We start from the raw sequence: 12,258 nt of genomic DNA on the forward strand, positions 1-12,258 counted from the left end.
ATATTTAGACATTGTTATAGTGGATTATCCAACATCCAATAAATTTTCAATTTCCTATAATCTTATATCTAGGTTAGACCCATTCACTTACTGCCAATTGGTTTTAGGTTAGATGTTTAATATGTTATCAAAGTCAGAATTTTTTTTTGTTGCTTTTTCTCAATTTATCACATGAAAGACTTTTTTCATCTTCACCTACACGTGATAGGCGCCTGTTAAAGTGGGTTATCATCCATCTAATAAATTTTCAATTTCCTATAACTTTATATTCAGGTTGAGTTCTTTCACTTACTGTCAATTGATTTTAAGTTTAATGCTTAACAGACGTATGCTATAAAATGATTAGAAAGGAACATAAAAACTAGTTGTGACAATGAAAACTCTTTAAACTTTATCTAGAAAATACATAGTTTTTTTCCCAGTGAGGGTTTCATTTGGCTCCGCCCTTGATTGGATGGGGTAAAAAAAGTTTTCCTTTAATAATATAATAATGCTAAATGAAAATATGCCAAAATTTGTTGAATATGTGATTCTTAAAGGTCAAGTGGACAACATTTAAATTTGATCTTGGCAAATCTTTGTGGAAGAGATTGTTTACCTGAAAAACTAACTTGGAACAATTCCCATTATTTGTAAGCATAAACAAAGACTCAAGAGTCATGACAAATTACAAGCATTTATGGAAATTACAAACATAGCTAATTCCATAATTTGCCTAGGCTATCATAAGCAAAATAATAGCTGGAAGAGAGGAAATTCTCGACGAAATGGAACCATTTTCTCCTCCAAAAAGGATTGATGAATAGAACAGTCACGAAACCCAACAAGAACACGAGATATGTTACACCAAAGCTTGCGTAGAAGGCAATAAAATCAACTTCAAACCATTTCCCTTGTGCTTCATCTGAAGGAACAATTGGCAAGTATGGTGTCGGAGGGTTGGTGCAGCGTTTATTTAATGACCGTCCACAAAGCAATGGATTTTCTTCATAACTACTCTCTTCAAATGTTGAAAATTGATTGGTGGATGGAATTTTACCAGATAAATTGTTGTGTGACACATTGAAGACTTCCAAACGCACAAGGTTGGTCAGCTCCGATGGGATTTCCCCACTCAAATAGTTGTAGGAAAGGTCCAAACTTTCTATTTCAACGAGCTTTGAAAGAGAAATTGGAATGGGACCTACTAATCGATTGTGAGACAAGTTCAATGCATGAATTGAGGATAGGTTCCCCAATGCTACTGGGATTTTCCCTGTTAGATTGTTACATGACAAATCAAGTCCGGACATCAAATATAAAAAGCCAGCCTTGTAAACCTCAAACCTATTTTTAGTGACAAAATCAAACTCAAATCGTGTTCTGGAAGCGTAAGACCGCTCAAGGTCATCAGAGATATATTTTAAGAGATTTCCATGTACCTTATAAGGTGGAGTAATATAGAAATCAGTACTATATTCTGGTGAATTGAGGATAGCACGTTTTGCCTCGATCTTCCCAAAGGAGATATTATAGAAGCATTGAGGTACTTGCCCAGAGAAACAGTTGTTGGAAAGATCCAAAGTGTTTATATTTGTCAATTGACAGAGCAACTCCGGAATTAAACCCTTTAGATAGTTATTCCCTAATGAAAGGACTTTCAAGCTAGGGAGGTTTCCATTAATATTGTAGGGAATACTGCCAGACAAGTTGTTATCTTTAAGATTCAACACCTTCAGAGCCGAGAAATTGAAAAGTTCACTTGGCATTGATCCCCAGAATTGGTTCCCTTCCAAATTAAGTTGCTTTAAAGAATTCTGATTAAAGCAATAAGGCAAGGGTCCCCTGAGAAAGTTGTGAGAAAGGTCCAAGTATTCCATTGATAAAAGTTTCTCTTTACAAGGAAACTGGCCTTCAAATAAATTCTTGTTCAGAGAAAGTATTTGTAAGCTTGTCAAATTACCAATCCAACTAGGAATTTCACCTTCTATTCGGTTGTTGCTGATATCAAAAACTTCTAATGACCAAAGTTCAACATTGTTTGGTAGAGATAGACTACCTGTGAACTGATTGTTTCTCAACACGAGATACCGTAGCTGACTCAATTTAAAATGGGAAGAAAATATTTCACCTTGAAATTTATTATGTGATAACCACAAGAGTCTCAAGTTCGTGCACCATGTAAGTAACTCCTTAGGTACTTCTCCTGAGAAATTGTTAGAGGACAAATCCAATACCTGTAACTTGCTTGTGACACAAATTGACGATGGGAAATCACCTTCAAAATGATTATTGGACAAATTAATCCACATTGCATTTGATAATATTTTTCCGAAGTCATCTTGAAGTTGCCCACTGAAATGATTGCTGGAGACGTCAACCAATTGAATATCTCTCATAGAATTTGCTGGGAGATGAAATTGACCAGAAAAAGAGTTCTCCCTTAGATTTAAAAGTTCCAACTCAGTGTTGTTTTCAACTAACCAGGTAGGGAACATACCACTCAAGTTATTGTAAGAGAGATCAATTGCTTTTATTCGATACTGGTAAAAGAGAAATTGAGGAGTGTTTTTCAGATTACAGTTAGAGAGTTTTAACGTCTCTAACTGAAACAATGGGCTTTGATGTAGATGTTCCGCATCTATCTTCAATTTGTCACCATCACAAGTAAGCATGATTGTCTTAAGCTTGGGGTGATTCATAAATAAGCTAAATTTGAATGAGCCTTCAAAATGGTTGCCTCCAAGATCAATGAGACGAAGAGAAGTCATATTGTTTAGGCATTGGGGAATGATTCCCTCAAAACTATTACCGTTAAGATCCAACTCTTGAAGTCTATTTAGTTCACATATACCTGGCAAAGGAAGAAATTTAGAGGAATATTTACATGAAAACATTATATATAATTCAATGCTAATTAAAGTTTGTTGTTTTTGCAAAAAAAAAAAAAAAACAATTTAATCGCTATATATATATATCCGGTGCATGCCTTTTAGTATATATATTTAAGCCTTTTTTATTCTTTTTGCACCAAACTGAAAGTATTACCTGGAATTGGTAAACAGCCATTAAAACCATTCCATGCCAAAGATAATGCCCTAAGCGAAGCCAGTTCCCTTACGGTAGAAGGAACATTCCCAACCAAATTATTAAAACTCAAATCTAATATCTCCAGTTTTGTTGAAGACTTCAAATCTATCACCAAATAAACAAAAATAAATAATGGTATTGGAAACACTTGTAAAGGATCTGCCTACAACTACAACTAAACCTTCAAAACATAAAAAATCTATAATGTATAAAAGAAAGGTGTATAGGAGTACGATGCATTGTGCGTATTTAAAAACTTCAAATCGTATTTCAAAATTTCAAAATTTTTATCCATTCTCATTAGTTACGTTTCAAATGACCTATATATGTTCGTAGACAACTTTTTTTTTTTATAATAATTATCCGTAAACAACTTTCATTTTTACTAAATTAGTAGATTAGGTTTTAGAAAAAGAATTGAATTTTTTACTTTACCATTTAAATGTAAATAAAATTTAAAATCTAAAATTTTTTATTAAAAATATGATTTTTTATTAAAATTCAAAATTACTTTTAAAAAATTTATAAATATTTAAAATATTTTAAACTTTTTTAAATATTAAAAATTGATTTTAATACAACACTAAAAAAGAAAATTCAACCAAAAGAAAAAAAAAAGAGAAAGGGAAAGAATCGGGGACAAAGAGGAAGGATTGAAAGGAAAGAGAGAGAAGGGATCGGGGAGGGGGCAGGCGGCCGTTAGAGTCGATTGGCTAGTTTGGGGCAAATCGGGCTTGATTTGCCTTGGATTAGTGTTGATCTGACTCATTTCTTCTAGATTTTTATCTATTAAAATTTTTATTTTTTTGTATTTATTCAAAATTTAACTTTTTTTTATTTAAATGAAAATATTTAATTTTTGTTTTGAATTTTTTGAAAATTTTTATAAAATTTTTCATATTTTTTAAAACATTTGTAGCAATTTCAAATTAATTTTTCATTTTTTATTTTTTGTTGATGTAACAATGAATAATATGACGATTATTGAACTTTAGTGTTAGGAATTTATTATATGTTTTGTCCAAACAACTACCTAATTAACGAAAATAGTCCCTAAAACTAAAGTATTCAATGAAATGTAAGTTTAGAGATTTAATTATGATTTTTATTACATAAGTATTAAATTAACAAAAAATGTATAGTGTTTAAGCCAAATGAATTTTTAATCCTTTCTCAAATTCATATCTTTAGTAGCAAATGATGTTCAACAAAAAAAAATTTATGTAAATATTTTGACGAATAAAACCAAAGCCAAAGTCTGCAAACCCATCTTCCTTAACTGGAAGATCAAACTCAACAAAGTAGAATAGAAACGAAGATGACCTTGGGAACAACAACTCAAACATACAAAAAGCCATGGTAGAATGGAGGAGGAGGCTGTGACCTATGAGAGACTTTGGGGTGAAACAATTTCGAGGACTTGGGAGAGGTTTTGGAATTCACCTTATTTTGTGCTTAATGTTAAGCTTTGGAAACAATTTAGGTTTTCAAATCCATTGTAATCTTTACCTTGTTTTTTTGTTATACAAGAGATTTGTTTTTGTTATAGAATAAATTTCTGTGGAACTGCACATACATACCTTGGTTAGAGAGGGACCCTTCCATGTAATTAAAAGAAAGATCGAGAGATTTGAGGGACGACAGAGATTCTGACAACCTCATAATATCTTTGTCAAAGTCGTTGTAACTCAAATCCAAGTACTCCAACTTTCTTAGTTTAGATAACTTTTTTAAATCTAAGAAATTGTAAAGAATGATTGTCAACACTCAACTATCATCATACCATACTTTATTTGAATAATTAGAGAAAGAAAAGGAGAAATAATAGAGCATTGAAGAGAAAAAAACCAACTAAGGAAAATGCAAAATTCAAACTTGTTTAGAGATTACCCTGCATTTTAAGAGAGCCTTCTAACTTGTTGTTGCTCAGATCCAAAAACTCCAAGTTTTCAAAAACAGATAATTCTGCACGAAAATGATACTCAACAACCAACAAGAATTACATTCGAAACAACATTTCAATTGAATTTCAAATCAGACTTTCTTCTCCTTTCAATAACAATAACCAAAAAAAAAAAAAGCATTTGGTAAATTTTTTTATTTTAAAAAATAAAAATAAAAATAATGCTTTTAAATACATTGGAGTTTATTGCACGCATGAAGCTGTTGCTCACAGTCTTTTTTAATTATTTTTAAGACTTTTGATATGTGGGTGTTCTATGCAAAATATCGCTCTTAACTTATTTTGTAATTAATACAAAAATAAAAATAGAACGAGTTTATTGTTAGAAAATTGTAAAATTATATTAAATCTTTGACTACACTTTCTTTTCATAAGTATTTGACTAACACTTTAAAACAACTAATTAAATATGTACGTAGTATATGTGATAGTCTAGGTGTTTCTATGAAAGAAATTAATATATTGCAATAACTATATTTTATACATATATATGGCTTTAAAATACTTTAAATATATTATTTATGTTAAATTTTGTTAATTTTTTTTAAAAATTCGACACATATAAAAAAATTATTATTTAATATCATTTAGTAACTCTGTTATAATTATTAAAAAAATCTTAATTTAACCACACTAAAAATTAAAACAAATTAATACTTAATATGATATTAATAACAAATACTAGACGTACCTTGGACAGGAAAGGATCCTTCCATGTCATTGTAAGATAGAATCAACGTTTTAAGAGACGTGAGTGCACTTAAGGACCGCAAAGAGATATTTGAAATATAGTTAAAAGAAAGATCCAAAGTCTCAAGCTTATGCAGTCTCAACAAGCCACTGGAACCTGTAATTATATATATGTATAATTACAATTATCAAATTAAGTAGTCAAATAAATTTCAAAAATAGTATGTAATTGTAGCAATTTATTAATCAATGTACATATATTCATTCAGTAGGGTATATGTTATATAGCATTTAGCAGCATACCTTTCTTTTGAATCATATTAATCCAATACGAACTTAAATTGAAAATCCTTAACTCCTTAAATGGTTGGAATATATTGTGAATTTAATCTAATATTTAAAATTTAAAAAATTTTAATGAGATATTTAAATTATAAATTTATTAATTAATGTGATACCCACTTTTAATGTAATTAGTCTTAAATTATGTACGTAACGGACAAATAATCCTTTTACATATCATATTAATTAATATATTTATAGTTTAAATATCACATTAAATATTTTATTATAATTTAAAAATAATTTACAACATTAATAATTTTTTATAAGATTAAAAATTTTTATAATAAAAATTTTATTTTTACAAAAATTTAGCTACCATTATGCATTTAAGCAACTTTGCATAATGTCATGTATCAAAAGAAACATTGCAGAGTCTTTTAGCAACGTGCATATGTCACGGACCTAAGGGGAAGTCCTGAATCTCACATCGAACATAATAGGAAGGTCACTGGGATATAAAAAGATTCACACCATCTCCGTCTTGTGAGACGCCTTTTGTAGGACCAAACCGTGAGGTCAGGAGGGCCAGAGCGGACAATACCTCACAAGGATGTGAACCGTGACGATCAGACTGATCTGAGACGCCGGAAGGGTGAATACCCGGGTCCCGGAGCCGCGCTGGTTCGAAGCTTAAGTCTCGACCCGTGACACATAGACATACATTTACGTGTGAAAATTTTTTGATCATTCAATTTGTAACAATATTAATTATTATCAAGAAATAAAATATTTATAAAAGACATGTCGAAAAATGTCTAAATCATATTTGAAATTTCAAAATTTTTATCCATTTTCGTTGGTTACATGTCAAATGACACACACACATATATATATATATATATATATATATATATATCCATCCATAGACAATTTTCTTTTTTTATTAGTAAATTAAATTTTAGAAAATTTTTTCAAATTTTTTAGAAAAAAAATTTGAATTTTTACTTAATCATTTAAAATATCCTAAAAATTTAAAATCTAAAATTTTTATTAAAAATTAAAAAAACATGATTTTTTATTAAAATTCAAAATTGCTTGGAAAAAAATTATAAATTTCTAAAATATTTAAAATATTGAAAATTTTTTTAAAAAAAATTTAAAACTTGATTTTTTTAATACAAAATTAAAAAAATTCAAAAACAAAAAGAAAAGAAAAGAGGGAAAGAATGGATGAGAGAGAGGAAGCATTGAATGGGAAGAGAGAGAAAAAAGGGAGAAGAGGCAGGAGGCCATTAGAGTCTATCCGGTATCCCAATGTAGATCAACTTTGATTTGTCCTGGATCAATGTAGTATATTAGATTTTTATAAATCAAAGATTTTATTTTTCGATATTTATTCAAAATTTAACTTTTTATTTAAATCCAAATGTTTAGTTTTTTGTTTTGACTTTTTGAAACTTTTTGCAAAATTTTTCATATTTTTTAGAAAATTTAAATTTTATCTTTTTTATTTTTTGTTGACATAGCAATGGATAATTTGGTAATAAGAAAACATTTTTTTTACATGTATTAGGATTTTATTAAATGTTTTGTCTATGATTGTTGCTTAATTAACAAAAATAGTCCCACGATCAAAATGTTTAATGAAATGCAAGTTCAAATATTTAATTACAATTTTTTATTTTTTAAATAGTAAATGATTAGAAAATGTACAGCACAGGAGCTAAATGAATGTTTAATCCTTTCTCAAATTCATATTTTCACTAACAAATGATGTTCAAGCAAAAAAAAAAAAAACATAAAAATTTTAATGAATAAAACCAAAGCCAAAGTCTGCAAACCTATCTTCCTTAAGTAGAAAGATCAAACTCAGCAAAGCAGAATAGAAACAAAAATGACCTTTGGGAACAACAACTCAAGCATACAACAAGCCATGATAGAATGGAGAAGGAGGCGTGACCTATGAGAGACTTTGGGTTGAAACAATTTCGAGGTCTTGGGAGAGGTTTTGGAATTCACCTTATTTTGTGCTAATGTTAAGCTTTGGAAACAATTTAGGTATTCAAATCCTTTGTAATCGTTAACTTGGCTTTTTGTTATACAAGAGAGATTTGTTTTTGTTATAGATAAATTTCTTTGGAACTGCATACACATAAAGGGACCCTTCCATGCCATTTTCAGAAAGAGAGATTTGAGGGACAGTAGAAATACCAATAATCTCATAATATCTTTGTTGAATCTATTGAAACTCAGATCCAAGTACTCCAACTTTCTTAGTTTAGATAACTTTTTTAAATCTAAGAAATTGTAAAGAATGATTGTCAACACTCAAGTATCATCAAACCATACTTTATTTGAATAATTAGACAAAGAAAAGGAGAAATAATAGAGCATTGAAGAGAAAAAAACCAACCGAGGAAAATGCAAAATTCAAACTTATTTAGAGATTACCTTGCATTGTTAGAGAACCTCTTAGAAAGTTGTCGCTCAAATCCAAAAACTCCAAGTTTTCCAAAACAGATAATTCTGCACGAAAATAATACTCAATAACCAACAAAAATTCCATTCAAAACAACATTTGAATTGAATTTCAAATAGGGCTTTCTTCTCCTTTCAATAACAATAACAAAAAATAAATGCATTTGGTAATTTTTTATTTAAAAAAATAAAAGTAAAATAATGCTTTTAAAAACATTAGAGTTTATTGCAAGCTTGAAGTTGTTGCTCACGTTATCTTTTTCTAATTATTTTTAAGACTTTTGATATGTGGGTATTCTACGTGCCATATTGCACTTAACCTCTTCTTAATTAATACTAAAATAAAAATATAAAAATATTATTAGAAAATTAGAAAATTATATTAAATATTTGACTATACTTTCTTTTCATAAGTATTTGACTAACACTTTAAAATAAATAATTAAACATGAAGAAATACTTGCATGAAATTTTATAGGTAGAGTTTGTGAAATTTTTTATTAGAAACAAGTAAATAAAAACTAAAATTAAAAATCAAAATTGATAAATTGAAAGATTTCATCACATAGATTAAACATGTAAAATTTGAAAAAAAATTAATAAATTTTGATATATTTATTAAATAAATATTTTTAGTAAAAATATTGATAGAATTTTTATTGTTGAATAAGTTTAAATCAAATTGAAATTATAAATAATATTTTTAATATTTTTTTTTCTATATTATTAATTTTTACATTGAGCTTTATTAATTTATTAGTTCGGATTTTTTATTAAAGTTTTTATTTTTTATTTTTTTGATAAGAAACTTCACAAACTCCACCTATTAAACTTCATGTAAGTTTTATCCATTAAACATTTATGTAGTATACGTGGATGTGTAGGCGTTTATATGAAAAAAGTTAACAAATGCAAGAAATATACTAAATATATGGCTTAAAAATACTTTCAATATATTATTTATGCTAAATTTTGAAATTAATAATAAAATAAAAAATGACAAGTTTATTGTTAAAAAATTATAAAATTATATTAAATCTTTGACTATACTTTTTACTCATAAGTATTTGACAACACTTTAAAATAACTAACTAAACATGTGCGCAGTATATGCGGGTGTCTAGGCATTTATATGAAAGAAATTAACATATTCCAATAACTATATTATATATATATCGCTTTAAAATACTTTAAATATATTATTTATGGCAAATTTTGTTAATTATTTAAATATACCAGTTTTTTAAAAATACAATACATATCAAAATTTTATTATTTAATATTATTTAGTAACTCTGTTATATCGTATTAAAAAAATCTTAATTTAATTACACTAAAAATCAAAACAAATTAATATTTAATATGATATTAATAACAAATATTAGACGTACCTTGGACAGGAAAGGATCCTTCCATGTAATTGTTATTTAGAATCAATTTTTTTAGTGATGTGAGAGCACTTAAGGACTGCAAAGAGTTATTTGAAAAGAAGTTACCAGAAAGATCCAAAGTCTCAAGCTTTTGCAGTCTCAACAAACCATTTAAACCTGTAATAAATAACATATATGTATAATTACAATTAGCAAATTAACTAGTCAAATAAATTTAAAATATACAATGAAATTGTAGCAATTTGTTAATTAATGTACACATTCATTCAGCAGGATCTATGTTATATAGCATTTAGCAGCATACCTTCCTTCTGAATCAGATTAATCCCATACCAACTTAAATTGAGAATCCTTAACTCCTTAAATGGTTGGAATATAGATTGGTTAAGCATAGATGGTAAGAGTTCTTCATAAATCCTTTCGCCTACATTGCCAAGAGAAAGTTCAATGACATGACCCGTGGTGTTAGCACACTTGACACTCTCCCAGCGGCAACAGTCTGGATTATCTTCACCCCATGAAGGTCGAAGAAAATAGTCTGCATACCCATTTGATTGGAAGTATGCCTTGATTTTCATTAGACTCCTCCTCTCCTCTTCATAGCAAGCTTGGTGCTCATGGAATTGGACCAACAACAATAATAAAAACAACTTACACATAGCCATTGATTTCTGTTTTGAAATCTGATGCTGCTACTGCACGAATGCACTCAAGCTAAGGTTTATATAAAAACATAAGATAGACGTGCAATGCATCAATTGGCGTCAAGCCTCAAAATATACAGTAATCCGACCTTGCTTCACACGTTTGTCCTCTGCTTCGGGATATTTTCTTTCTTCTTAGTATTTATGGTGGGATTCCAAAAGTCTTCCTTTTCAGATTTTAAGGACATCCAAAGACAAATTAGTAAGTCCTTTCGTCTGTCATATTTATTGCTTTCATTTTAGTTCAAGTCTGCTACATTCATTTCCACTGACACGATGCCATCTTTTTCAACTTTTTTACAATATTATTATTGACTCGAGATGATGACTATGAACGCACCATGTTTGCTTGTTAAATCAGTCAAGCCAGCCCAACTTTCACCTAGCCATTAATTTCTGCCCGAAATTTGATGCTACAACTTGCATGCGCTCAAGCTAAGCTTTATATAAATACATAAGATATACGTGCAACGCATCAATTGGCCTCAAGTTTCAACTTCAATATTGGGTTATCAAATTATACAGTAATAGGACCTTCTTCCACACGTTTACCCTCTGCTCCGGATATTTTCTTTCTTCTTACTAGAGTGGGATTCCAAAAGTTAAGTTCTTTTGCGTCTGCCATATTTATTTCCACAGATATGATGCCATCTTTTTCAAACTTTTTAATGACTCGAGATGATGACTTTGAACATACCAAAATTTGCTCAAAGGAAACTCCTTCATAATTTACTCAAAAAAAAGTTTCTGCATAGGTTCCTCGAGGAACACACCCCTGAAGTAATGTCAATAAAACTTCATGTATTTACTTAAACCCATTTCAAAATAATTAATTCAATATTTTAATTAGCACAATTCACACTATACAAATTGTAATAACATAAATATTTCAAATTATGAAGAGAACATAAATTAAGGATAACTATTTATAATTGTACAATTATAATTTATAAGTAGTCCAAAAATATACAATTGTAATTTATACGGATTCCAAAAATTCACAGAACAAATGATTAATAAAGAAATAAAATAAAATAAATAATTTAAATCATGTCTTCCCTCATGCATATGCTTTCCACAACTCCCACTCGTCAAAAATTCCACAATCATTTTCCTACACAATTTAAAAGCAAAGATTCCATGGGGCTTGATCTGGGGCGTGATCCACGGTGATTTAGGACCTAAAATACTAGTTGAAAACTAGTGTTTAGCCTTAGGAATCACATTGACACTACCAAAACTAGTTTCACTAGGGTAATTTTTGAATTATATAGCACTTGCTGCACTCCTATTAATTAAACATAGAAAGAAATCTGAAGTTGGAGTTTAACCTAGCTGGTTTATCATAATGGAATTAGTAAATAGATAGAGAATTTAAATGTTTTTATTTATTTATTTATGAATGAAATAGAATTTGAGTGTTAATATTTTAGGATATATATTCTTCTGCATCTTGACATTTAATTTTAGAGTCAAGTAATAATAAATAAATTACTTTATTTTATTTTTTTCAAAAGATATATTTTAGCATATATATTAATATATTTAAAAATAATATACTAATAAAAAAGACGAGTTAATAAAATTATAAAAAATATATTGTTGTGACAACATTATATTTTCTAACAATAATAAGATTTACAATTAAAGGTAAAATTATTAATTACAAATTCTATAA

The 12,258-nt window shown here is 28.5% G+C and overlaps 1 protein-coding gene across 2 annotated transcripts; it reads right to left on the bottom strand.

Moving 5' to 3' along the window:
- Nucleotides 1-433: 433 nt before the first annotated feature.
- Nucleotides 434-11,435, bottom strand: LOC111278801 (uncharacterized). Of its 2 annotated transcripts, XM_022865447.2 has the most exons (8): nucleotides 10,181-11,435; nucleotides 9,877-10,032; nucleotides 8,459-8,533; nucleotides 5,724-5,879; nucleotides 4,960-5,034; nucleotides 4,650-4,805; nucleotides 3,028-3,174; nucleotides 434-2,833 (listed from the first exon to the last, which is right to left on the bottom strand). In XM_022865447.2, the coding sequence occupies exons 1-8, from the start codon at nucleotides 10,539-10,541 to the stop codon at nucleotides 699-701; spliced, it is 3,261 nt and encodes a 1,086-aa protein (XP_022721182.1). In that variant the 5' UTR covers nucleotides 10,542-11,435; the 3' UTR covers nucleotides 434-698. The 2 variants fall into 2 exon arrangements, with proteins under 2 accessions (XP_022721182.1, XP_089620718.1); XM_089764592.1 differs by lacking the exon at nucleotides 9,877-10,032.
- Nucleotides 11,436-12,258: the final 823 nt, after the last annotated feature.

Source organism: Durio zibethinus, chromosome 8 (genome assembly GCF_047325235.1).
Source record: "Durio zibethinus cultivar Kanyao isolate XHJ-2024 chromosome 8, ASM4732523v1, whole genome shotgun sequence".
Classification (NCBI taxonomy): Eukaryota; Viridiplantae; Streptophyta; class Magnoliopsida; order Malvales; family Malvaceae; genus Durio; species Durio zibethinus.

Excerpts from the sequence above, each read along its gene's own strand:
- LOC111278801 (XM_022865447.2), bottom strand. The coding sequence starts at position 10,541 with ATGGCTATGTGTAAGTTGTTTTTATTATTGTTGTTGGTCCAATTCCAT. Across the intron at positions 8,534-9,876 it reads AGGATCCTTTCCTGTCCAAG|AATTATCTGTTTTGGAAAAC; the intron begins GTACGTCTAATA and ends ATTTTCGTGCAG. Across the intron at positions 5,880-8,458 it reads AGGTTCTCTAACAATGCAAG|GTTCCAGTGGCTTGTTGAGA; the intron begins GTAATCTCTAAA and ends ATATAATTACAG.